Source organism: Scophthalmus maximus, chromosome 9, assembly GCF_022379125.1.
Source record: "Scophthalmus maximus strain ysfricsl-2021 chromosome 9, ASM2237912v1, whole genome shotgun sequence".
Classification (NCBI taxonomy): Eukaryota; Metazoa; Chordata; class Actinopteri; order Pleuronectiformes; family Scophthalmidae; genus Scophthalmus; species Scophthalmus maximus.
Window position 1 is genome coordinate 10,957,161 of NC_061523.1, and position 26,695 is coordinate 10,983,855.

The 26,695-nt window shown below is 42.3% G+C and overlaps 3 protein-coding genes and 1 long non-coding RNA gene across 11 annotated transcripts in view; 1 reads left to right on the plus strand and 3 right to left on the minus strand.

Annotated features, from left to right (window-relative positions):
• Nucleotides 1-565: 565 nt before the first annotated feature.
• On the minus strand, nucleotides 566-6,435 carry LOC118319898 (solute carrier family 25 member 53). 5 transcript variants are annotated; one of them, XR_004796155.2, is made up of 6 exons: nucleotides 6,313-6,435; nucleotides 5,499-5,575; nucleotides 4,207-5,327; nucleotides 2,528-2,772; nucleotides 1,393-1,507; nucleotides 566-938 (listed from the first exon to the last, which is right to left on the minus strand). XR_004796155.2 is itself a non-coding variant. In XM_035650602.2 (3 exons), exon 2 carries the CDS (start codon nucleotides 5,318-5,320, stop codon nucleotides 4,439-4,441), a length of 882 nt encoding a protein of 293 aa, XP_035506495.1. In that variant the 5' UTR covers nucleotides 5,321-5,327; nucleotides 5,499-6,284; the 3' UTR covers nucleotides 2,929-4,307; nucleotides 4,401-4,438. The 5 variants fall into 5 exon arrangements, 2 of the variants coding, with proteins under 2 accessions (XP_035506495.1, XP_035506494.1); XR_004796153.2 differs by lacking the exon at nucleotides 6,313-6,435 and having other exon boundaries at nucleotides 4,207-4,307; nucleotides 4,401-5,327; nucleotides 5,499-6,284; XR_004796152.2 differs by lacking the exon at nucleotides 6,313-6,435 and having other exon boundaries at nucleotides 5,499-6,283.
• A 265-nt stretch (nucleotides 6,436-6,700) lies between these two features.
• Nucleotides 6,701-11,782, minus strand: prps1b (phosphoribosyl pyrophosphate synthetase 1B). Of its 2 annotated transcripts, none has more exons than XM_035649837.2 (7): nucleotides 11,477-11,782; nucleotides 10,921-11,110; nucleotides 10,258-10,356; nucleotides 9,908-10,032; nucleotides 9,558-9,731; nucleotides 9,201-9,360; nucleotides 6,701-7,803 (listed from the first exon to the last, which is right to left on the minus strand). In XM_035649837.2, the coding sequence occupies exons 1-7, from the start codon at nucleotides 11,596-11,598 to the stop codon at nucleotides 7,711-7,713; spliced, it is 963 nt and encodes a 320-aa protein (XP_035505730.1). In that variant the 5' UTR covers nucleotides 11,599-11,782; the 3' UTR covers nucleotides 6,701-7,710. The 2 variants fall into 2 exon arrangements, with proteins under 2 accessions (XP_035505730.1, XP_035505731.1); XM_035649838.2 differs by having other exon boundaries at nucleotides 10,927-11,110; nucleotides 11,477-11,780.
• Nucleotides 11,783-11,916: 134 nt separating this feature from the next.
• Nucleotides 11,917-26,695, plus strand: part of LOC118319445 — a 70,891-nt gene continuing 56,112 nt past the window's right edge. Inside the window, exon 1 of the long non-coding RNA XR_004795990.2 lies at nucleotides 11,917-12,044. This is a non-coding gene — a long non-coding RNA (uncharacterized LOC118319445). The remainder of the gene's footprint in view (nucleotides 12,045-26,695) is intronic.
• The window catches only part of frmpd3 (FERM and PDZ domain containing 3), a 70,888-nt gene continuing 58,191 nt past the window's right edge, over nucleotides 13,999-26,695 (minus strand). For 2 of the 3 annotated variants that reach the window (XM_035649832.2, XM_035649833.2), the window contains 9 exons: nucleotides 25,524-25,655; nucleotides 24,824-24,943; nucleotides 24,305-24,441; nucleotides 23,660-23,786; nucleotides 22,613-22,702; nucleotides 22,193-22,372; nucleotides 21,795-21,930; nucleotides 20,184-21,071; nucleotides 13,999-19,397 (listed from right to left, as the gene is read on the minus strand). In XM_035649832.2, the coding sequence (XP_035505725.2) occupies nucleotides 16,588-19,397; nucleotides 20,184-21,071; nucleotides 21,795-21,930; nucleotides 22,193-22,372; nucleotides 22,613-22,702; nucleotides 23,660-23,786; nucleotides 24,305-24,441; nucleotides 24,824-24,943; nucleotides 25,524-25,655 (4,620 nt within the window). In that variant the 3' untranslated portion in view covers nucleotides 13,999-16,587. The remainder of the gene's footprint in view (nucleotides 19,398-20,183; nucleotides 21,072-21,794; nucleotides 21,931-22,192; nucleotides 22,373-22,612; nucleotides 22,703-23,659; nucleotides 23,787-24,304; nucleotides 24,442-24,823; nucleotides 24,944-25,523; nucleotides 25,656-26,695) is intronic. The other variant, XM_035649836.2, reaches the window with a different exon arrangement.

Sequence of the window (26,695 nt, forward strand, 5' to 3'; positions counted from 1 at the left end):
TTTTCTGCTGCAGGCTTGAACCCGTTGTAGATCTAGATAGAGGAGGCTTGTGTGTACATGCTCATGAACTATAGTAACTGGACAATGCAACTGAATTTGATTTAAGACAATCTTCATATCTGCATTATTCATTTATCATGCACACTAGATGGCTGAAAAGGTGCAATTCGACCATTTTATACTGAGTTCTGTGCATGGAGAGAACTTTAATGAATTCTATCTCAAACCCTTTGCATTATAATACTGAAAATCTTTAAGTTATAAAGTAGAATTTTCAGCATTTTTTTAATGTTGTAATTTCTGACAACAAATAATTCATTTATGTGATTGGGGAGTGGTAAATATGATTGACACTGCTAAAATATCAGTCTTACACCCTCTAATGTACCCACCCTAAGATTTGTGCAGGAAATATGGGAAATATGTTGCAATAACTGAGTTTGGGAAGGGTTAAATATAATATTTTCAGATGACATCATAATGATATCTGTTCAAATATGCCTTAACAAAACGTGATGGTTTGCAGGACAGTTTGAAGAAATATACACAAATGCAATTCAACAAAAACATTTACATTGCTTTTTATTTAAACAAAAATATCATGTTATATGTTATTTTTTGGAATGGCACCAATTACAGGTAACATGTGTGTTTTCCCCCCCTGTCATATCTTTGTCTTTACAGTCTTGTTGTTTAACTGCGTGGAAAGAGAACAATAAAATACAGTTCTCTTGAGTTTTCAGACAGATCTTCTCCCATTACACTAACCCAAACAAACATGGCAGCATGGAAAACAGAGGCAGAGGTGGAGATGATGGAAGGGATTCCTCCCTGGAGCAAAAGCAGGTAACAGGGCAGACGTGAAGCAGAGGAATCATCATGGAAGGTGTGTTTTGGTCACTTCTTCTCTTGATTTTCCTTCTTCTCCCGTTCAATGTCTGTGTGGTCACAAGGCAGATACACAAATCAGGGGATCAAATTCAAACTCACAGGATCCTACATTTTCCATAAAGAAACTCAGTGACTTTTATTAAAAAAGTGCCACAAATTTGAACTCGTTTTTGACACAGGCCTTGATAAAAGTGAACAGTTAAAGAGTTATTAAGATAACATGCACCATAAACATAAACACTCCTCTTCATTTAACTGTGCAGTATATCATCTGTTCCTCACTGTTCATTGTCTGGTGACAACAAAGCTGAAATAGATCTTGTGATAAAAAGATGGAGGTGTGGTTATGCTTTTCTTGTGGACAGGTTGCCTTTTAATTGTGGCGAGGATGAGCTCTCAGGTAGCAGGGTGTGTACCGCCAGTTGATCAGTAATGCAGTGTTTGCAGTTCTTGTTCATTCATTTTTGTTCAGAGCTCACTTCTTTTCCCTGAGAAACCCACCTTCCGCAGTTGGTCTGATATTTTTTTCCACTGTTTTTACGCCCTTTAGGTCACCCTTTTTAAACTGTTTGACCTCGTCAACGACTGGGCTCTGGTCACTCATTTTGGAATAGTTCTAATGGAGAAATGTGGGAGAAAGAGCAAAAATGGTGATTCAAATGAAAACATGGATTTTGACTTCAGAAAATGTTTGACACATGCAGCGTAGCAGTAGAAATACTATACAATAACAGATACTATAAATCATATACAATAACGTGCATTGTAGCTGTTGTTTCAGAAAATGTTGAAACGAATGCACGGGAAGACATCGGCCCATCATTCCATCACTGAAGATGTTGTCTGCAGTACAGGCCCATACATGTACACAAATCAGGCCACACCGCAGTTAGAAAAGACAGTTCTTGGCTGAACTCCAGAATTATGTAACCCAGTCACAAGAAACAACATGTATGAATAAATAGTTCTAATGTGGTGTCATGTTAGCAGCGTACTGTTAGTTACAGAGACCGGATGAGCGATGACAAATGCTGTACATTCATTTGCATTTACGTGTGACTTTTTAAAAGGTTAGGTAAATATAAAACATAATACATAATAAACCTGTCATGAAGGGACAACATAATTAGAAAATGAAATGTTTAATGAGGACAAAACATATTTCCCCCCCCCCACAAAATAAAACAACAGCTGAAAGTCCCCGTTTTTTTTTCTGTACAGTTTATTCTTCTTGTAACACTGCGGTTATGGAGAATCACGATGCGTCGATTGCTTTTGTGGCAATGCCTATATTATCACACTGTCCACACCCACAGGGCAGCGTGCAGTTTTATATTCCACTGCACATCACGGGACGTGTCCGGTGAAACGCTCGTCACTCACAGTGATGAGCAGGTCGCGCACACAGAGTCTGTCTGCATTCCAATACAATACAATACAATACAATACACACACACCTAAAGTTGAGCATAACGGAGCAATCAGCAATACAGTGACAGAATTGGCGGGGTTTTACACCAGCGATGTTGCACAAGCCATATTAACCTATTGCGATATAGAAAAAAAGAAGTCCCTGCAGTGATTTAATGTAGTTCCTAATGTACGATGAGACCGAGAGCATTCGGGATTCGTTTACCTGGTGTGGTGGTGCGCGGTGGGTATCCTCTACGGGCGAAGTGCACAGACTGGGTGTCATCCGCACACAGCCAACGGTTTAAATAGAGACCTCACGCCCTTCTGCACGACAGCGCGCACAGCGGCCCCCTGCCTCTCATTGGCTCCCAGAGTCCACGGGAAGAGCTTCGATTGGACACGCACCCGCGACGTGTGGCTTCCCAGAGCGCGCATCGCTGTCCGGTCTCGCCCCAGCGCTCTGAGCACCTGTTGTCGAAATAGATGATTTCATGCCTTCATTTTTTAGCGCAGTACCATCTGGTGGACTGGTTATAATATGACACGATCAGACAAAAATAATAGATAATCCAAATCAGAAGAGCATGTGGAGAGCAATTACACAATAGAAACAGCTTAAGTGAATTGTCAATAATAAGAATATTTTATTAATGCACTTCTGGCAAGTTATTCTGTGCCGATTTACAGGTACATGGCGAGGTTACAGACAGGGGACATTTTCCTTTCACAGAGACTCATTTGACCGGGACAGGGTACCTTGTATGTGTGTTGACAGAGCGACACAGTGCTGTGTAGCACTCCAATGAACCTAACCTGCATGTTCATGGACAGCGTGGACATGGGAAGAAGCTGACTGGCTGACAGATTCTTGCCCAGGACCATTTTGCTGTGAGCTAACAGTGCTGATCCCTGAGTCCTAACTTAATGTATTTTTTGCAGCCATCCGTTCATCCAACACCTTGAACATTTATTTACAAGCACAGTCATGAACTTAAAAGGAACTCCAGTGATTTAGCATTTCACTTCCCCTGTAATTGAGGTACCCGCAAGAGACAAAATAAAGCAGCAGGGGCTGCTACATCCCCACTTTTAGACCCTGGTAAGGCTCCAGCCCTTAAAATGATGGATCTTATTTCCACACCAAAATCAATTTTGTGGTGGATGTGGTTAACAACAAAATCCAACCCCCTTCCTGCGTTGCAGGCTTTCTGTAATGAAATCTTCAAGCATACGTTGAGATACTCATGTAATTAACATCAGGCGAGTGACCCTATTTCTTTACCCCCATTCCCTGTCATTTCTAATTTCTGCTATGATAATAAAGGTAGTAATATCTTAAATTCCCATGAAAGAAAATGTTTCTCCGAAGCTACAGATGATATTATACACAGTGCTGCTTTTACTGGCTGTAGGGCTGTAAACGGACTTATGCTGCTGTCAGACATGCACTAAAGTCTGGACATTTTCCTGAACTCCTCCTACGGAGCTCTGCACATTTACTGGACCTGCTCCTGCTAGCCCCCTAGTCGATTTCTGGAAAATGTCCAAGTGAGCCCATGTGAAATCTCTGAAAGATTCACAGTGAGTGAGTAGACATGTTGATGACTTTTAAAAAAACCCTACTGCTTTCTGGAACAGAATTATTGTCATGTTTTTGATACGCCACAGAAGGTTCCAAAAATGTTAATGCTGTTGTGGAAGCGTCTGAATTGGACAATCTCTTGCTGCGCTCGTCGGATTTGTTCGGCAAATTTAAAAAATAAATGAGTTTATGTCTGAAAACACCTTTTGAGTTTTAGGTGAATTACCCCTTTAAGACAATAAAAATACAAGGCGATTTGTGATTCACCAGCACCGTATTAGTGCTCAAACAACTTTGGCTGACAATAAATACTCGCCCACCATCTCAGAGACTGGGGCTCGGGCACTGGCAGTGGCTCAGCCTTGCTGATGATGGATCAGGTCATTGTGCCTGCTGGACTCCTGTAGACGGGTTGAAGCACCTGCACAAAGAGGAAATGTGTTCTTGGGGAATTTGCAACCGAGCATGCTAGGGAAATAAATATCGAAGACAATGTAAAAAGACTGTTATCAACCTGTCAATTTGATACAGAGAATTATCCTCTGTGTCTCCTCAGCCTGAACGTTTCACCTGTCTGTCATAGAGAGCAGTGGTGATTCCCCATGTGATGCACGATCTCAAAATAACAAGGGATCCTCCTCTGTAAAGCAGAGTCACACTCCGCTGCCGAGACTTCCACAGCATCCTCCAACAAGCCACGACCCCTTTCACCTCCCCTCCCACCTGCGCCTGCATGTTCGCCACCAGCACAGAGAGTGGGTACAGAGCCAAGCTGATTGCCATGGAGGTCAGAGCCCCTGAGACAAAGGAGGAGGCCAGTGGAGAGAGCCCCTGTCCCTCAACAACAGCGTATACGGGCCCTTTGAGGCCAAAGTAGAGGGAGCTGCCTAGAGCGTTGCGGGCTGCGATGGGCAGAAAGGCTCTGTAGTAACCCAGGGCCGGCCTCTGTGCCTTCAATCTGACAAGAACACTCTGCAGGGTGGGTAGATGACGGTCGTTCTGGCCGTTCTGCAACACATTCTGGACGCGCTCAAAGGGGGTAAACACCACGGCTTCTACCACACCTGCACCAAACCCAGCCAGAGCAGGCAGGGCAGAGGTGGAGATGATATTTTGGGATGACAGCGAGAGCTGGCAGAAGATTGTGTCTTGCAGACCAAACAGCAGGGTGCCATTCAGAGTCCTCATCAGTAATGGTGGGGCCACGCCCCTGTAGAGCTTCACAGGACCCTCCTTGTAGAGCTGTCCCACTGCCTGGTGAACTGGGTTGTTGTGGATTTGTTGGCGGAAAACCGTCTTGTAAACAGGGAAGACGACGAGGGTGGGGATGGTAGACAGCAAGCTGGAGGTCCCCCCATGCAAGAAGCTATGGAAACGAACCATGGAGTGTCCCGGGCCCCCTTCATCTGGTTTAGAGTCAGGACTCTGTGTCATTCTTGAGCTGGAATTAAATCACAAATCCTTTTAGGCTTGCACTGATCCAGGACAGTGATAATGGTACTGAAAATCAATAAAACGATCACATGGTGAAATGTCACAGCAAAAAATAAATTACACTTACATAACCCCTGGTATGTGATCATAAACACAATAGAGAGAGACAATTACTCACCTCGTATATGCTGTCGCCGGGGGACAAAAACTGAAAATGTGGAGCGAAGTATCTACTATAATTTCCCCTCGGGTTCACTGGTGGAAAATGAAAGCAAACGGTCGCAACACTGCAAGGAGAAAAACACAAGTCTGGCTCGTTTCCTGCCTGTCACTAGTCCTATGCGAAAATATAACTGTCAAATGTGATTGTCTATGAATCTGCCGGTGCACCGTGTCTGTGGTTGTCCCGCCTTCTCTACGATAGCTATTGGTCAAGATGGTGTGCGTCATCTGGTCTGGGATTGGTTGTTCCGCCCATCAATCAAAACCTTTTCTCGCCTTCAGAATAGGCGTAGATCACACGCGAGGACACGTTGATTTATTGTGTATATCACTGCAAATAACTAATAATCACATCATTAACTTTATTTACATTGTCGAGGAGGCCGTCGGCAGCAGTTTAGAAACACTGAAGATCATCAGTCCAACACAGTTCTTATCATTATACTCATTATTTTTGCTAAAATAAAGGCTAAATGTCTCCATACCGCTAAGAAATTACATTGTGGTGGTGCAATACCGAGTCCTTTATGAAATGACCAAAATGCTGATTCTGAAAAAATAATACCACTGGTATTTAATAATATTTTACATCGTACTATTTAAAATACCATGTAATTTCATAGAATGTAATTTCATTGTCCTTAAATGGTAAATATTTTTCTGGTTGTTTTCAAAACTTGTCAATAATCAGCTCTTATTAACACATTTATAGAAATAAAACCTGTGAACGTCATCAATTTCAGGATTGATTACAAAATCTCCCTACTCACCTATCAGTGCGTCCATAGCAATGCCCCTCCGTACCTGAAAGATCGAATCACCACAAACCTCCTCAACCAACCTCCGCTCCGGAAACAAAACCTCCACCCTTCACCCCTCCAGGACCAGGCCGCGCACCATGGGGGATCGAGCCTTCTGCTCAGCCGCTCCTCGCCTGTGGACTTCCCTTCCAGACCACCAGAGGGCGCCACAAAGCACCTTTCTTTTTAAAACAAGCATTCCCCTAAATTTTTGTACTTTTTCTTCCACCGATGTTTTTACTTTTTAAACCTTTTATCTTGTTTCTACTCTGTAGCACTTCGAGAATGCTTTTAGCAATTAAAAGTGCTCTATAAATGAAATTTATTATTATTATTATCACAAATAAAACAGACACCATTTCAAAGATTTTATACATATTCCATTTTTATTAAGAACACACCCTCAGATAACTGGCGCATTCCTCCTACTGAAAACCATAAACACAAACATCTGGAATATGCACATGAATGACAAATCCTTACTTCAGACATACAGAGAGAGAGAGAGAGAGAGATAGAGAGAGAGAAAAAAAGCAGGTGAATATTTCTGAAGGAAGCTCCAGCCGGCGGAGACCCCAAGCTAAAAACCAGACAGCTCGTTTATAGAAAGAAACCCTGGACACTGGGCAAACGCCACCCAACGAGATCACCTCAAGAGCTGAAAGAACCATACCAAGATGTCTTCTACAGCCTGTTAACAAACGTGGCAGATCCACATCCACTGAGGGAAAAGTGAGAAAAACACCATTGGTGACTGGTGGAAAGACTCATTTTATTTCAGACTGTTGAGGCACTCTGGGTCGAGTGGAACTTCAGTGGCACTGTAAACTAGTTCAGTACACATTCACTTCATTATAAAATTTCCAATAGCAGAGGATACAAGAGCAGTATGGGGGAAAAAAAAAAACTACACTCGTTCATAGTAACAAAACAAAAAAAGCACTGTAACAGCTTTATTAGCCAGATGCTTCTCCTGACCACTGGGACCTGTCGGGATATTGATATGAGCTATTTGACAGCAGGCTGAAAAGACTCCTGTAGAGTTGAAATGGTCAGGACAAACGCTGTCTACATGGCGGACAAAGTTTGTTGTGAATTATTTATCAATGTAAAATAAATATGCTGGCCTAAATTAGTAGCTTGCCATTGCTTTGGCGCCCTGGACACAAAAGAGACACTGCTCACAGGGGAAGGAACTGAAGTGAGAGGTGTTAGCGTTAGTAAGATACATGACCGTAAATTCCTTCTTTTTTCCCCTCCTCCCATGGCTAGCCAAAACATCTTCGCTCATGGTCGTGTTGGAGTTGGGGGGTGGGACGCTTCTCTTTTTGGTGTAACAGCACACAATTTGATGGTAAACAGCATTTGTTACAAGGGGACGTGGCTGAACAGGTACGACACAGACTCGCCGTTGTGAGTTCTGCGGATGGCCTCTGCAAGGATCATGGAGATGTCAATAACCTGTCAAGGCAGAGAAGATGGGAAGTTAGAAACTGGACTGTTAAGACATAATGCAAGTCTTCTATAAAATAATAACAACAGCTTGACCAAAATAATAGCTTATAAAATGTATTTGTATGTTTATTTCCTTTTTAACTACTTCCAAATTTTATCCAAATACATTATTTTAGTTTTGACTTCGAAAAACTAAAATTCAATCCCAAAATATCCTTTGGCAGCTCTTCTGACAGAAAAAAGCCCCCAGTCCTCCAAAATGTCATCGAAACTGGTTGAGTAGTTTTTAAGTAGTCCTGCTTCCAGACTTCCCCCATTCAAATTAATAAAGGAGTGTCACCCACTCACTGATGTGTTTAATAGTTTTTGACAACACAGGAGCAATATGAGCTTTCAGACTAAGCTTCAACAGAAAAAAAGGTGACTGCTGTAGACATCAACCTCATTTTGGAGGACGGTGAGTTACTGAGAAACAGACAGACACCCCACCACTGCACCTTCAAGTCTGCTCGTGTCACACCAACCTGTCCCTAATGAAACAAGTGGAACAGTAAAGCTTAGGTTTCTGTTTAGGTTCTGATTCAAGTCGACTGCAACCCACAGACATCCTAAAGTCCTCAGCCTGGCACAAGACTATGCCAAGATACTGAGAGTGAAGCACCAGAGACACCCAGCTCCAAAGTGTTCTGTCCACAAGAGGGGATGCCAGAAGTTGTTTGCAGAGTCATGCAGGTCACCCGGTCCCTCTCCATCAGATATGACATGGTGCTGTATATCCTATTCTAATCCTAGATCAGACGGACGTGCCCACGTGTCTAGGACGGGGAGGACAGAAATGAAAGGAGCCTGGAGAAGAACCAAAAGCTCACCAGCGAATCAGACTCTGCAGTGGTTCATACTTCACCAGCTCTGGATTTCTTTTATATGGCTGTCGACGAGGTGTAAGAGTTACTGAGAGTAAATGTTTCCAAAGTTTTGCCTTTACTGCTGGTAGTCAAGTTGTGACTACTAAGCAGCGAATGTTGGTGACGGCGTCATCATTTTCAAACAGCCCGTCAATACTACAGCGCTGGGCAATGTGGCAGTGTTTCCAAACTCCTCCGTTTTAGGTGGTCGAAAAATCCCAAGTAGTGTGGAGGGCAGGCATAAGAATAGCAGTGGTGATGCCTTTTAAAACTCAAAATCTAGCAATGTGGACGTAGCCTAAAAGTCCTCATGTATCAAATCTAAAAAAGCGTAAAATAGTTAAATGCCTTTAATAAAAAAATTATATGAAAATCACTTCAACAGTTTCTGAATAATTCTGGAGACAGACAAACTGCAATGCAAACATGACCTCCTTGGCGGAGGTAAATAACCTGTTGCAACTTTACCTATGACCAAGGTACATGCTGTATCCTGACCTGTATTTTGGGACAGTGTTTCATCTTCTCCTCCTGAGGGATAGTATTGGTGACCACCACCGCTTCAAAGCAGGCGTTGTTGATGCGTGAGATAGCTGGGCCAGAGAAAATGCCATGAGTGAGGATGGCATACACCTTGGTGGCACCAGCAGAAATTAGTCTGAGGGGACAAAAAGAGTTGCAGATACAGATCTCCACATCCTTGGATGTAATCCTGGAACAGAGCTCGCACTATGGAATTCAGTAATGATCTCTTAGTAGAATAGTAATAGTAACCACAGTCGTCCCCCTGACTGTGGTCATGTCTTTTGTTAGGCTGTTTAGTTTGGCTGTTTAATAAAAATGTAAAGGGCTTACTTGTCAGCAGCATGGCAGATTGTACCACATGTGTCAGCCATGTCATCCACTAGAATGGCGACCCGATCCGTCACGTCTCCTACAAGGACCATGCGGTCTACCTCGTTTGCTTTTTTCCTCTCCTTGTGAATAAGAGCAAAATCCACATTCAGCCGGTCAGCTATTGAGGTGACCCTGCAAGGAAAAGTTTTTCGTCCATTAGTCTGAGCTGGTGTGCATGTCAAAGTCAAATTAGAGCCCGGTCTGAGATAAGTCACGTCAATCTAGAGTGAATTTCAGCAGAGATATGGGGAGGGTAAGCTACGTAGAAGGGGGGAAATAACTAGGGTAAGTGGCCCTTGCACACATACCTCTTGGCTCCTCCTGCATCAGGTGAGACAATGGTACAGTTTTTCCATTCAACGATGTTCTCTCTAATCCATTTCAGCACAGCTGGCTCTGCAAACAAGTTATCAACTGGGATATCAAAGAATCCCTGCGGGAAAAAAAGAAAGAAAATACAGGTTAAACCGACTGGGTAAACAGGAGCTGAACACCTACTACCTTCTGGCTCATCTGTCTTTGTTGACATATATAGTGTGTAAATGTAAGGCTAGGTGGTTCTCCAAAATGAGACACAACAGGGTTTAGAATGCAAGTGGAAATATGGACCTAAGGATTGATTACTGGCAAGACGGTGATGCACTTTAGTGTTGCTCACCTGTATCTGTGAGGCGTGCAAGTCCATGGTGATGATATGGTCAGCGCCCGACACTGACAACATGTTGGCCACCAACTTGGCAGAGATGGGAGCACGGCTCTGCAATGAAAATAGATCTCTTCAGTCACATGGAATGAGTGAACTGGCAAGCATGGTTCGTTTCTAAAAATAACACTAAACTGAGAGCCTGACAATTAAGAATAGCGATAACCGACTCCAGACATCAGTTTTTAATGAGACAATATTTTGTTCAACATCACACGATCAAATGATCTCCTTGTGCTACTGATTCATTTTAAACATGCAAAACATTAATTTCATGCAATATGATTGAAATATTGGAATGCAAGTAAACACAACACAGTCAGACCTCTTTTAGGTGTGTCTCACACACACACACACACACACACACACACACACACACACACACACACACACACACACACACACACACACACACACACACACACAGGTAAGAATGAGATGGCAATTGCAGTTGATTCATCAAAGCATAAAGAACAGGGGAAAGGACGAACAAACAAAAAAAGAAATTAAGAAAATATGCCTTGTCATGATTGGTTGATCGACATGGCTGCAGGCCTCTCCTCGTGATTGATTGATGGCAAATGGCATGACAGAAGTATTTAGACAGATATCCCTCACCCCCACCTTGTCCTTCTTGTCTTGCCGGGCGTAGGGGAAGCAGGGGATGACAGCAGTCACCCTGGAGGCCGAGGCAATCTTGCAGGCGTTGATCATGATCAGCAACTCCATCAAATTGTCATTGATCTCGCCACAGCCACTCTGCACGATGTAGACATCCTCCCCGCGAACGCTCTCCCCGATCTCCACACTGCACAGAGGCCACAAGACAAACCGCGCTTAGTGCCAACGCGCCCGGCAGGCGAGAGACAGATGAGACAGACAGTGAACAATGGCCTGTGTCTTCGTGCGACGTGATCTGCTCGAGGGTTAACCTGAGGACGCCGAGTCAGAAAATGTCAGTCATGTGAAATGTGAATTTCGGCCTATGAACGCACGGTCTCGCGGCGGATCGATCGCTCAGCATCGGCAGGCTGCCTGTTAGCACGACTTCTCCGCCATGCGTTGACTACAAGTTCCCGTCGAGACCGCGCGGCACCACGTTCCTCATTAGAGACACGTCGCCAGTCCACAGCATCTGCGCACGCGGCGGCCGCGACACATAATAACTACTCACCACGTTTCCTGGTTGCTGAATTTCTTCGTGACAACCTTCCCCAGCTCGAGACCGAGGCGGTCGGCTATTTTCTGCGACAGGTCCGGATGTGAGCTCCCGCTGAATATTTTGATGTTCGGCATTTTGTTGCGGTCCAGGGCGTCGTTTCAGTGCGAGCAGCTGTCGACCCAGGGGAGTCCGAGGGTCCGGGAGTCCGCGGCGGCCGCTGGAAGTCGAGCAACAGTCAGGCGAGGCTACTCTGGAGCGACAGCGTGTTTCCTACCTATCCACCATTATGTCCCGCACGGCGGCTGTTCTTCTTCGCGGAGGGGCGTGCACGCGCTCACTCACGTCCCGCCGTGATGACGTCAAGTCAGCCGTGATGACGTCAAGTCAGCAGTGATGTTACACGTGACACCAAAGCGCCAGGGCCGGCGTCAAATAAATGAGAGGGTTTTCACTTTAGCTTTGTGTGGGAGCTTGTCGCGCCCTCGATGAGGTGTACTGCTGTGTGTTGTAGTGCGATAGGTATGAGCTGCAGTACGTTGCGGAGGGCCAGTGCTGCGAAGCAAGATTTGCCGCTTTCAAGGTAACTTCAGGTTTTACTCTGGGTGTTCCGTCCTACAAAGCTGGTTCTCTTCTTCGCGGGCTGAATCACCAAGCTAACTTGAACTGAACGGCTAAGCTGCTCCGGAGCAGGTGGAGTCCGAGATAAGACATTCAAGCCAGTCACCGGTTCAACTACTGACCAATCAGATCACTGGGAAAAACCAAACAATCGTCATTCTACAGAATGCTGACTGGGACAAAATAGTTTAGAGAAACGGGACCAAAAATGAAGTGCAGCAAATGTTGAGCTCAACAGTGGCTGCCCACTTTAGGACGGCCCCGGAAGTGAATATCCAACTTCACTCACTCCATTGACTTTAATAAAATCATTATGTAAATAGACCACAAGATGAATTGTCACCATGAAATATTTTATTTGGAGAAATTAAAAACAGATAAAAGGCAAAGGTAAAGGCTGTGCGCTTCAGTGAAGGAACTACTCATCCTCGTCGATGTTACACTTTAGGATTGTGGGCAGTGTAGTACTTATAAATGATATCGCCAATAAAACATTTTTTTCTTAAAACAAGGTTGATATCATGTGGACTTGTGGCTTCTACAGGTTGCATATACCACCGTTTCACAACCACATAGCTCGTGGTAAGTCTACCATGGGTGGTTATGTAATAATAATAATCAAAATGTTGATTAAGAATATGAATGGGTTTTCACTTCCCTGGGCTGTTGAGCTCATGCTCTTCCAGACGTTTCTTGTCCACTTTTAAAACAGTTTCTAATGAATAGAACAAGAGTTTATCACACTAAATAAATACATAGACTCATTAATACTAGAGCTTCATTTGAATTCAATAGAGATTATTTGATTCCAGACAGAATCTCTTTCCGTATTTTACTTTATTTTACATGTTATCACCTCTAATTGACAATTTAAAAACAAGTTTAGTTAAAACAAGTTTATTGTCTTCAAAGTAAAGTTATTTTGCATTCCTTCCCTTCAGGACCTCAGGGCAGTGAACTAGCTACAACAACAAAAACAGGACGAGCTGTAACAGAAGTGCAGCGCCATAATAGCCTACAGAGTCTTAAAGCAGTAAGAATGAAAAATATATTAAAGGGACAGCACTGCTAATTTAACATTACAGGTTTGTTGATATAATAAATAAAGCACATGCGTTCAGAAAGAATATTAACACTTGCTCTGATTTATTCTAGTTTCCCTATAAGCCATGAAAGTAAGCTAGCATGAGCGATACCATGACCATGAAACTGAAGCAGCTAAATGGTATTCAGCCATCATGAATTGATTTTTCCAACTATAACGTGAAAATGTCTACTGTGCATGAACTAATAACTATTGCAGTGGCATACTATTGTATGTTGAGGTTTGACCAGTTTGTAAAGGTGTGTGTGTGTGTGTGTGTGTGTGTGTGTGTGTGTGTGTGTGTGTGTGTGTGTGTGTGTGTGTGTGTGTGTGTGTGTGTGTGTGTGTGTGTGTGTGTGTGTGTGTGTGTGTGTGTGTGTGTGTGTGTGTGTGTTTTACTGAAGATCTTTAACATCCACAAACAGTTATATTTTGACTGGATTATCTTTGTTGTTGTCAGTTTTGTAACTCAACATGAGCTCACTGCAGTGTTTTAGGCAAAAGGGTACTCTGGCTAGTGGTGGTTTAAGATGCAATCTTATTTCCTAATGTTTAGCACCAATACAAACAACACAGGAAATCCCATTTTGAATAAAGCTGTCTTAACTGGAAGCAACACAAAACCTGTATTGTCAACCATAGGTGTTGTATCAAAGCAGTGACATTTTCACTGTTGAGTCAGTATTAGTTTTTCCCAAAGGCAAATGAATGAGGCAAATGCTGCAGCAAGATCCTGCTGATGTGATGCCGTTTGTTTGAAGTCATTTCTTATGGACACCCTGACACTACCACAAGTTCTCTGCATGCAATGTCATTTCCAAATTCTCTGAAAGAGTTTATATAATATACTTTATTGCTCTTAAAACATGAGTTAACTTTGTACACAGACAGAAGACCACAGTGACGACAAGATCATTGACAGTAAATAAAAACAGGAATGAACAGGTGCACATAAAGAAACAATGGATTAAGCCATGGCGGGCTCATCATGTGAATGAAACAGACAAATCCACACAGTATTGCAAAGCAATGCAACAATGACAACCACAGAAAATGTTTATTGTAATGTTAAAATGGTCAAGTGCTGATGAGAGAGCACTGTCTGATATTTTGGTTTATAAAAATAAACATGTCTCATGCTTTATACTCATAATATACCCTTTAAAATATATGTTTTGCTATTAGTGTCTATGTTACATTACTACTATAAATAATTACCTAACAGACATGTTTTATCTTGTCCTTTTTACAAAATACAGTTTGAATAAATCTTAATGTTTTAAAAGTTTTTCTTAGTCTCTCAAATATTCTATCTTATTATTTACATAACAGTGTAGAATAATACATTTCCATACCAAATATCATTTGCAAAACATTAACATGTTGCTACCACAGCCTCTAATTTTTTCCTGTTTTCCACTTTAAAATTGGAGAATGATCTTAACAAACGGTATCATCCTCTTCAATGGTCAAAGTATCTGGCCCTGAAAGTCAAATACGTAAGGGAAAACATGCAGTATAGTGAAAGAGAGAACACTGGGTATGGTTATGGAAAGTGCCACATCAACAGCTAAGGAAAAACTGTTAAATGAGAGTGCTCGTCAACACCACAAATGTGTAGTGAAACCAAGAAAAGAATTGCAACAAAGCTGATATCCTGATTTCCTTTTGATATTGAAAGTTACTAACTTATTATAACTGGGTAATCTGGATATAAAATATTATGTACAGTTAAATGAACACCACTATTGATTTGTAGGTTTGTGTTAAACTACAGTATTTATACTGTAAGGCATTAAGCATCATGGAATTAGTTTCTTATCATTAAACTTTAAAAAAAAACATGATTCAAAGATGATTAAGTTAAATACCATGTGTCAGGGTGGATGTTTACCTCATACACAATATTTAAAAAAGACAAATATAATTCCAAAGGAGTGACCCATTCGTTTTTTGCAACACAGAGCAATACGGAATTTTTGCTTTAGTACTATGGCAGCCCTGTTGCCACTATTAATTTGGTTTCACAGCACTTTTTTTAAACAGTATGTCCAGTTTACATGTAAGGCCAGCACAATTATAAAGCATCTGTGATTAATTTCCAGGAATAACAAGAGGATGAGACACAAAGGAGATTTCAGACAGGAAACAGATGTGTTAGTTTTATTAAAATACATAGAAAACTACTTTGTGTGTTTCTTATATATTTGCTAGATTGCACAATGTATAACAGCACATAGAAAGCAAATTTGATCATTTTGTTTCTGAAAACCTGAATAAAAACAAATGGTCTTTTGAAATGAATAAGCTATAGCCTTGAGGAGATGAATTATGTAAAACTGGTGGTGTGCCCTCAAGTGAGTTTTTCAGCAGCAGAATGAATAAAAAAAATGCTGAATTAAACATTAAAATACATACATTTCAACTTCAGAGCGACTTTGAGATGTTGTGCAAAATCCTAGCGATACGTGTAGTCACTTGCAAGTGGGTGGCTATGTCTAAAACTATGATTCACAATGTGAGATGCAAGTGAGCTATTGATCAGTGTTGGTGTAAAATACACTATGTGCATTATTAGGTACAGTGTGGGTACTCCTCTTCAGTTGAGTGAGGTAACAACACTCTTTACTGTACAGTGGACTGTGACTTGGGTCTCTGCTACATTGTCTGCCCCCAGCAGGTGAGTTTCATACCTGCACAGTTATAGAGAGAGAAAGGGCTTGTCAGTCAGTCAGTATATTTTTGTATTTCATACTTGTCTTTCAGTGGTTTTAATTTTCAAACACTGTCACTTGCACTATGACTCTTGTATCAGTATGCCAGACACTGTTAACATAGCCAACAGAGATCTCCATTTTGTGTTACAACAGTTAGTTATTTAAACAAACAAACACATTACCATCTAACCAACCAACGCTTTGGACTACGCCATTTACAGAAGTCGCTACTTGACGAGATCTCTGATATATTTTTATCCAGTGCATACACATATTTCTGATGATTTGTTATAGTTCTCTTAACTTAGTACATTTCAAATATATTCTTAACCTTTTTTTCTTCACAAAATTATTTGCTAAGTAGACTCAACTCAAATATACATTACATATAAAATATTAATTTAATGACTTATTTATATTGTGAATATTAATATGTGGTGATTAGCCCTGTATCACCCAGTCTGTCATAGAGTTCTTATTCCATTGTGCATTAGTTTGGTGTATCTTTAGATTTCAAAACAAGATCCACAAGGCTACCTCAGGGCCTGTAAACATGGGATGGAACAGCTGCATTGTAATTTTTACTGAGGATGATTCATTGCACGTCTTGTAAAAAAATGTAAACAATGAATAAATAATGAATTTGGATAGAGTAGCCAGCCACATTCTGGACTGTTGTGATTACATTCCTGCCAGAATTATTTTTACTGGGGAGGCAGAGTTTTGATTGGTCGAGTAAGGGAGCTCATGTTATTGGTGTTGGCGGAAACTTGAGGGCTCATTGTCTTTGTTGGCAGGCTGCTTGAGTGTCCCATTGATTCTTCTGCTGCCCGCAGAAGCAAAGTGTAGTTGATAGCTACTTCCTCAACTTTTCTCAACAGCTGCAGCCTTTGGGCCTCTGATCGAACCCCTCTGACCAATTTAATGAAGGTTTGAGTAAGTTCACACAATACTTGAAAGCTAGCTGAGACAACAGCAAGCATACGTGTTGGGCTTTTTTCAACACTTGCCACTCGTCGACAAGATGCTCTGAATTCTTTGAAGCGCACAGCCAGCTCCTGTTTGTACTCTGCAATATGTGAGGGCTGGAGACGGGCCTCTCCCTCAGCTTGTGGGGTGTTAGCACACTGACGAAGGATAGCTAGCAACTCATTAGCATCCAATTGGGCATTTAGAAAACCGTCAGGTAAGCTGAATGTTTTTCCTTGTAGAGCCTGTACCCGTGCCAGGCTCCCCTCTAGTGTACTACAGGCTCTTAGGTCAATCTCCTGTGTCTGTGGCTCCTCCTCTTCCTCCTCCTCCTCCTCTTCCTCCCCACTGCAGTCCTCTGCATTAAGAACCTGCAATGTTTTGCTTACTACAGGAAAGGTATTTGAGTCTAACTCCATTCCTGGAAGGACCTGAAGGGGTATGGAGTATGAGAGTTCATCCTTCTCACTGCTTTCATCTGCTGCCTCACACTTCCTGTAGCAGAAACAGAATGAACAGCATTTATCCTTGTCATCACTGTCTTCACTTGGTAAGGTCAGCAGCACCTCACCAGTCACCTCTTTACCTTCACAAAGTAGCTCTTCTCCCTGAATAAAAAACACACCCTTTTTCCCCTTCCCCTCTATCTGGTGAGACTGAGTGTGGACTGGCTCTACTGGGGTGGGGAGCCTTAGTCCTGTGGCCCTCACTCTCTCCATCTCCTTCTCTAGACTCTTGGCTTTAGGCTTCACCTCAGCATACACAGGTGCACTAGTGCTATTATCCAGTTCTCCAATGCTGTATCGCCTCTGGAGCTTCTTGTATTGTGGAGCTCCCATACAATCTGTTTGAGAAGTACAGGTGGGCAAGCAGGTGCCCTGCTCTCCTCTTGGCTCTCTTGACTCAAGGCTGGTAGAGCGTATTCGTGTGGTCTTAATCTCTAAGGTCTGAGGTCTCCTTGTAGCACCTTGGGTGTGATGGGCTTTGGAGACTGCTGGAGGAGTCTTTGAGATAGTTCTCTCTCTTCCTCGGTGTGGTGTCTCTGTTGTTGAGCCTACTGGTGTGTCAGGAAGTCGCATGCCCCTACACATTCTTTTACAGTCACAGCTGCGTCTCTGCTCCCTGGAGATACCTGGTGCCTTTAAGACGGGGCTGGTGCGAAGCTGGCAGGCACAAGGAGTCCCTGAGGGCACAGGTGAGGATCCCGGGGGCAAAAATTCTCCCTGGGATGACTTGGGTTTCAGCAGCTCCTCTAAAAACTCCAGCTCATATTGGCGGACTTTCTGCAACTGAGCCCTTCGCTCATCTGTTTCTCTTCGCATTCTTGCTGGAAACGTAGCTGAAAGAAGGTTTCTAAAGCTCAAGAAAGGGGCGCTGCGCTGGGACTTCCCCTTACCATTGCTTTGCTTCTTTGATTCTCTGGCTGGGAGAGTGGATACCAGTTCTACAGATGGGCTAGGGGTTGTTGGATCATCTAATATAGGGAAGGATTTCATGGGGCATTTCTGTGACTCAGGGTGGGATTTGCCCTGTGAAACGTCAGTCTTGCTTTCAGCTGCTTCTTCTCTCTCTGCTTTAATAGGCAAACGGGGGGAGTACTTGGTTTGTATTTGAGGGCAGGGTTTTGCCAAACTGGGATCTGCTCCTACTCTTACTGCATTTTCTTTGCTGCTAGCCAGCTGGAGGCCTTTGGCCCGAAGACGTTCTTCATCTGTGGGGGAGGAGGATTGAAACACCACTACCTTCTGAATCTGTGGGTCTTTCAGTCTTGGTTGTGGCCCTGACTCCTGTTTCACTGGGCATGTGCAGAAAAGGTCGTCAACTGGCAGAAGTTCTGTAGAGCATGAAGGCTTAATGGTCTCACTAGAGGCAGTTTCGGCATCGTGGCACATTTTTGTGGGGGAAATCTTGGCAGAGGCAGTTCTGTCCACAGGCAAGAGGATTGGTAAGGCTTTGTTGCTTGGGTCTGTATTAAGAGGCGCTGTTGTCTTCCCCTTTATACCCTCAGAAAGATTTTCGCATAGTGTCTCCTCAGATGAATTTGTTATCTTCTTGTCTTTACTAACTTGAGCTGTCAGTGAAGCATCAGACACTTTAAGTTCTTCGGGTGACTTAGAAGGGGGATCAGGGGTGTTTGCTTTGGTGGACTCTTTCATTTCTGCTTTCTGCTCAGTCTTAGTAGTATTTTGTTTGCCCTCTTGCTCTGTCACTACACTGAGTATTGCTGAGTCTTGACTGGAACTTACTTTAAAGGGAACAGTCTTGCTGAGGATTACTTGCTTGGGTGGACAGCCAGAACGAATCTGACCCACAGAGAAGGCCCCCGTTCCTATGGTTTTTGCCGTGCACCCAGGGATAGCCAGGGGAAAATCTCGACGGCAGAGAATACGTTCCTTGTTGATATGGTGAGCCAGCAGGTAGGCCTGGTTCTGGTTCTGCTTCATAGCCGACACCATCTCAGAAACATCTGTCAATTCTGAGGAGTTTGTCTCATGGCCTGAGTCCAATGATGATTCAGGTGTAATGGCAGCTAAGACAATCAGCCCTGAGGAAGAAGGCAACACAACACACTATTAGGATAATCAAGACATAACAAATATTAACACCAGAAATATTAAAATGTTATATTAGCATTTTACATTTTACTAGTTTTTGAACCAGACATTTGCAGTTAAGTGGACTCATCTTGGTCACAAAACAACAAGTATAATTTTTGGAACAGTTCAGAATCAGTATCAGGATCATATTTACAACCCTTTTCCAGACTGATCGATGCACCAGTGGGTTTGCCTCAACCAACTTGGTTGAACTGTAGTTTTTCCATGCAGATGGGTGTGCTTAAGAAGTGTGTAAAGACTAAGACCTGCAAATTTCATACTCTGTTAATTCAATTAAAAAAAAATTACCTGCCAAGTTGTCAGTTTAGTTCTTAATGGGGTTGTTTTTTTATTTATGTTTTAAGACACCATGTTATGTTATACTGTTGATGCCCTTTCATTTGTGTATTATCCTGATGTTTTTCAGTTGATGTGATGTGTTGATGTTTTAAGCTTGGCTTTCATATTATTCTAGTTTTGGTCATAGGGTATTGTTTTCTGTATGGTATTCTTGAACCCTCTACCTCCTATTATTATACATATTTTACTTTAAAATTAGGAGATTTTCTTTCCATTTCCATTAGGATATAACACTTTAGCAATGATAATAATGATGTACTGTAAATGTACTATATAATATTAATTGATTTTAAAAAAGCTAAATTTTATTGAAAAAGAGCTACTTTTAATTCTTTGACTGAAATGTGGGCTGTTACGTGACTGAGGTAGTTGACCTGCAGTCTGTGTTGGCTGCTGAGGGTGATGGGGGTAGTCCTCAGAAGCTGCCAAAGCCTCTAGCGCCTGTAAGGTTGACACCAGAGCATCATCAAGCTCCTGGGCATGATCTCGGACTGTTCTCGTAGTCACATTATCAATTAGTGTCACAGGCACATCTTCCTTGGCTTGGCCCAGCTTCCCAGAGGCGACTGCTGAGCTGGCACTGGTTCGCGCCTTCCTCCCTCTCTTTGGGTCATCCTCATCTGAACTGTTATCCCTGAATCCAGGTGGTGGGGCAGCAATAGCAGGTGGTGGTGGTTGCAGCATCTCTCCTCCTCCGTCTACCTCCTGCTCCCCCTCCTCTTCTTCATTTCCTGGTGGTGGAAGGGCCATGAGATCAACAGCACCTCCATCTCGGGAGGCACAAGCACTGGAACAGTATTTCCCAGAGCTCCCACTACTGTTCACTACTCCTGACAAACCCTCTGCCCTAAGCCTGGCTTTGCAGGAGTCACAGAAGTATCGTGAAGTTTTCTGGGATTGACCCATTGTTTGGGCCCGGATTCTAAATCCTGCATTCTCCACTGCTGGGCTCTCTAAAACCCCAGCTATTTCCTCTGTACTCTGCTGGGTGGGGTCTGACTTGGTGCGCGGCCGCCCTGGGGGCTCCTGAGAAATAAAGTTCTCATTGATGTCAAGTTCAGTGTGAGTTTGGATATCCTGAAATTGTTGTTGTTCTCGAAGGTGGACATGACACAGCCCTAGATGCTGAGGCTCTGCTGGAACTAGGGCCCTTGAAGAACCTGACTCCCTGTGCGAGTTTTCCCTCTCGTCCCCTCGCCGAACTCCACTTGACAAGCTGGTTGCCCCGGAACGTGGGTGGGCATGGTGGGAGCTTCTGTAATCTGAGGATAGAATTGTCAGAGCAGTGAAGAATTTGAGGTGTTAAGAACTAGTGGGTATAGAGAAGATCCAGATAGGAAAGTAGAGGTGACAGCTGGTGGTCACATGGGGGTTATTTGTAATTTCAGAGATGGATGTTGAAAGTTGAAGTTTGTTTGAGGTTTGAGGGTTAGATTCTGGTGGAATGTGATGGTATGATGATCCTACTTTTAAGTAGACTACGGATTGAGGAAAGCAGATGGCAGAGGATCTGTTCATGTTTGTAAAGTAAAAATGTTTATGTTGACAGCAAAAAATACAATTCATTGTAATATTCCATTATGTTATTATTTGTTGGGGAAAAGTGATATGAAGTATCCCATTCCAATGACTCAAGATGGAGATGAGAGGAGAGACAGCAGAGGGCGCCATGGGATGGTAGATCCAGTATAACGCAGGTTATTACAGGCAATGGTTTCAGTCAATGAAGAAGCAGATCAATGTCCATGTAGACTGAACGTATAATGAGGATTTCCAAATATCGTCTAACAGTTTCTAATATGGTGCTGAAATAAAAAATATTTTCACAACTTCCACAATCTTGGACAACTCTAAATATGTGTAATCTTAAACTCAAGTAAACACATACATTTTCTGTTAATTATTTGAATTTTATCTATATTGACTAATCAGAGCAATCAGTGTTCGAAAGTAGCCCCTACAAGTGAAGACGACCTGTTACATACCTGCCTTGGTCAGCTGAGACTGACCAGAAGTCCGGATGTAGATGGTCCGTTTGGGGTCTACAAACAGCTTGTAGTAGCCAGAGATGAGGCATGCAAAGTTACTAGCATCAGGCCATTCCATGAGTAGGACAAGGGGCTGCAGGGAGTGATAGGGAGGGGAATTAGGAGACAGGAAATGAGCACCACCTGCATGTTTTGTAGTGACCTGATGAAATAAAATTTATTCTGAATAGCTTTGTACCCTTTTGTCATTGTCAATTTTTTTTAATTTACAGAGTTAAAATGGAAACAGCAGCTCTAGATAGATGGTATAAAAATATAGATTTTATATGCTTTAAAATGGTTTGCATTGTTATTTACAGATGTTCTTGTAGCATGCATGTGCTCTGTTGTAATACCTTGGCTTCATGGATTGTCACCTCCACACGTGCCACTCCTTGGCTCTCACGGTACAGCTGGATCTTGGCAACCCTACTGAACTCGGTCAGGACTGTTGTGAGGTTGTTTTTCAGGTCAATCACATGACTAATGCCATGTCGAGGACCCACAAGTAGTGTTGTAGCAGACTGTTTCTCATCCTGTAAAAACACACAGGATTTTCACAATTACCTGCTTTTATTTTACTTAAATGGAACATCATAATACACCTTTTCAAATCCCACTGTTCAGACAATTATCTTAAATGTTAAATGAGTGCATTTAAAAAAAGTAAGTTCGATGTGCAACTACATGGGCAGCTTTAAAGAAAATGAATGGAGCAAGGAATTAAGTTAAAGAGATACTCATGTTCCTGTGCACAAATTTAAAAAAAATGTTACCAGTCCAGCGGTGTGGAACAGTATTCCCCCGAAAGGTGGGAGGTCATTAAGTACACGCATGTACTGCAGCTTTCCTTGAAGAGGAGGAACCTGTCAATGGAATGATACACAAGAAACTATCAGGTTTGAATGATAAATCCTCTTTCAGCATTCCTTATGTCCTCCTCCTGGGGGCACTGTTGAGCCACAGATGCTTCTAGTAAAGTCTTATGCAACAGTCACATTTATAGAGAGGAAGGGATTGTCTTAAGATAAAGGACTGGTTATCTAGCAGACAAACATAGAGTACACATCATAGAGTAAAATGTCCTATGAGGAAGCAGAAAGGTGTTGAGATTTGAATGTTAATAGTAATCAAGAGAATGACAATTTGGCAAGAGATCTCTATAGATTAACAACGCTTATAAATGTGTTGTTAAAACAGTACAACCAAAGGCAGGAAAATCACCCACAAACAGGGACGGACTGGAACTAAAAAACGGCCCTGGAATTTTTCCCTCAAAATAGGCCCGATTGGTTCATAGCACCATACGAATTGGCAAATTTCGCTGTTTGTTTTGATATTCAGTATATGAGTTTGTGACCAGTTCTTGAGCAATTTAAACAAGAACGAATGGGTGTGAATTTAGATGTTGGCTGGGCTAAATGACACAATCAAAATAATTGCAATAATTAATTTGTCTTCATTCATTTAAGTGTTGGGGGTGAGATTTGTGGGAAAAAAAACAGAAGGGAAGATGTCTACCATTTGTCACAGGGTGACTTTGAGCTCTCAATCTCTGGTACATAAGACAGATGCGCTAGCAATGACGCTAAATACAAATGATCTTAGTCTTGCCGCCAGCACATCTTTAAACGTGTAGACGAGTGAAGTTTACACACTGCGCAGTAGAGCACTCGACTGTGTTGCACAACAAAACATGCAAGATTTAAATCGCCCTTGCAAATTCCAGCCAGGCCGACATCCGTCCAGATGGCCAGTCGGCCAGTCCGCCAGTCCGCCCCTGCCCACAAAGAATTGTCAGTTAATGTTTTATTTGGAAAAACCTTGTTGCCTGATGGTGGTGGATGCTGGTAGGTCTTCAGCAACTGAGACAGGGTCTTACACACATTCTTCTCCTTGACTGTTGGAAGGAGAGTAAGGGGAAGGAAAGGCTCTAGTCCCCACTCTTTTCTGTGACAGAGAGCAAAGGGAAAGTTGGGGGGGGGGGGGGATTGCATCTGAGTCCATGGAGATTTCACAACTGATGAGACAAAGGAGTTTTTTCATCCCTTGGGAAACCATGGTGTCCCTAGCTGACACCCTGTTCAACTTCTGACTCGACATGGCAACCCTAAGTCTATTACAAGCACTGTAGATGTGTTCTGCTTCTGTGGTTGTGATGGCAGAAGCTAATGACTTTCTAGGTTGGGGATTTGTAGAATAAATGAGCAAATTGTGGGAGAAATGTAATTTCACAAAGCAATGGATTCTTTGTCTCATAATGACATGGGGAAAATGATCCTTGAGTAATTTGAGTTTTTATATTATTAGGATTAATTATTAATCATCTAGATATCACTGAATGAACAAACTTCACTGTGGGGCTCACTAATATGCTTCTTAATGAGGTAAAAAATACAATTCATCAATTTTTGTCTGCAATTTCTCATAAGTTCTTTGGGAAGCTAATTGAGTTTTTTTTAACTTACTCAACATGTTTGAGTGAGATCTTCTGATTGGGCCTTGCCGAAGACACAGTGATGTAGATATGGAGCGCAGCCAAACGCAATGTGATGTCTGATTTCCAGTCCATGCCAAAGCGCTCTTTGATAACGTCATTGCGACTCTGTGAAGATATGATGACATGTTTTGTATACAGCAGAACACAAACAAAGGTGGTAAAGACCATAATCACTCTCATATCATTAGTTTAATTGCTAGGAACAGCTTTCAAATTCACAAGGCCTTTGGATAGCTGCATTTAATGTGTCAGTGTTTTTGCAGAGCATGCGACAGGGATGATGTGTCTTGAGCCTGACATCTCGCATATGCATCCTTTGTAACTTTAAAATCACTCAAAAAACCCAAACGTAAGCATCGTACAATCTAGAATAAAACTAACTACTCAAATCATTGGCTTTACTGAGGCTTGTTGAGCAGACAGCTCCCCAACAGTGTCCTGAGATTGAATGACATCCCTTTCAATCCCCTTTTAATCCAATGATTACCTGTATATAGAGGTACTCAAATGCAGCAGGGTCCCTTCTCAGCAGGTCTGCAGGGTCCTTGGGGAAGAAGCAGACGCGGAACAGACACTTCATCCCTTGGAAATAGGTTCTATGCACCACCTGAGGGAATAAAACGGTATCAGTTAACGAGTACATAGCATCGGTCACACAGAGTGTTGTCCCCACTGCATGTATCACTGTATCTTTTTCATAAGTGAACAGGGTTGACGGAATTTAGGTTGCACTCTGTGTCTTCCAAATCCCACAGCTTGCTTCAGTCAAGGTGAAAGACAATGCAAGGAAATGTTGAACCTCAAATGATCATTTTTTACAAAATATGAAAGAGATAAAACACAAATACACATGTTTTTTGCGTTCAGAATTTCAGTTTTGGTTTTATTTTATTTTCAAGTTTTAGGTAGTGATTACTTTGTTCTCCTGACAGAGTATGATTGGTAGTGTATCTGATAAATAGGAGCAGAGCCTCATCACATAGAATCTTCATCCATACAACATTTGTCCACTGAACACAAGATCAAACTCAGAAAAACACACCACAGCTCAGAAATGCAAACCAAAAGCAAAACGGATGGACGTACTAGTTGGGGGATACTTTTATTGCTTTCATAATACCAATCGCTTTAACATAGCCGTCATCGACACTTTTGAGAACAATCTTAAAAGCATTCAAGTTTCTTACATGTGTCAGAGGCTGGTTCTCCTGCAGCAGTTGCAACCTCTGATTCTGCTCCAGACCACCTGCCTCAAGTGCTAAGGCAAAGTGCTCAATGTAGCGCAGTGAGAGGCGGTCCTGCAGTGAGGAGATTACATCCTGGAAGGAGAGAGATGGAAACAGATTAGAGACTGGAATACATTTCCACAGCAAGAATACATTCTCAATACTACAGGTAAAATATATATTTGATGTATGGTGGCTATTTTCCCTCCATGCTTATTGGGAGTAGTTTGTCAAATTTATATCCTTGTGATGGGTATTTTCTGTTCAGGCTCTTAACTTTGATATCATGTTTGTCATTATGTGTAATAGTGAGCTTCCATAGATATTATTTATTCTGCACCGTGAGTGCATTCTATATAAGAGAATAACTTATAACTCCTTGTGTGGGGTCTGCTGGGCAAACATTTGTTCTTGTGCAGATCAGTATCTATGAATGAACTTTCTCACATTCACAGAGCATTTCTCATGTTCAATTTCAAACATGTACAGAGAACACTGTAAGGAGGAAATTTGCAGCCTTCCAGTTACCGTTGGCTATCCCTGAGGACACAGTTTCATAATTTATTTGGCCTGTTAATATATTAGTGGCATACACATTAAAACTGATTCTATTGTAGTGCTATATTGCTGTAGTTTCAGTATGGAGGCTCATTAAGAGTTGAAAAATATGTACACTAATAATTTGCTCTCCATAAACAGTTTAATTGATGCTTGCTGATGTAAGCCAAGCAACAGCCGCCCCAGAAAAACAGGGGTATGCAGTTTTAAAGTTATTGACCTGTGTGGTTGGTATTAAACGGTGCCTGGGGAACCCACAATCGACTGAAGAGGCCACAGAATGCTATAGATTGGAGACTAAAATACTGCAGGACAGCTTCTTTGGTTGACTATCAGTCTACTGGGCATACTTCTGAGCATCCTATTGTACCATTGATTTAATCTGTGGTTTTGTTTTATTGATCTAAGCCTTCTTATTATGCAGAAATTCCATTTATTTAGGCTGACAGGAGAGAGGTTCTTTGATCTCTCCTTTAAAGTGCTGCTCTGTTTCTCTTTCCTCACTCTCTCTCCATGAGTATAGACATTTAGAGTCTGTTTAATGAGTCTGCTCGGGGATGTCAAAATCTCATCTC

What these genes read in the sequence shown, in the direction of transcription:
- LOC118319898 (XM_035650602.2), bottom strand. Translation starts at nt 5,320, where the DNA reads ATGACACAGAGTCCTGACTCTAAACCAGATGAAGGGGGCCCGGGACAC.
- prps1b (XM_035649837.2), bottom strand. Translation starts at nt 11,598, where the DNA reads ATGCCGAACATCAAAATATTCAGCGGGAGCTCACATCCGGACCTGTCG. An exon ending in TTCAGCAACCAGGAAACGTG is followed by an intron (nt 11,111 to 11,476) that starts GTGAGTAGTTAT and finishes GCCTCTGTGCAG; the next exon opens with TGTGGAGATCGGGGAGAGCG. An exon ending in AACACTGTCCCAAAATACAG is followed by an intron (nt 7,804 to 9,200) that starts GTCAGGATACAG and finishes CTGCCTTGACAG; the next exon opens with GTTATTGACATCTCCATGAT.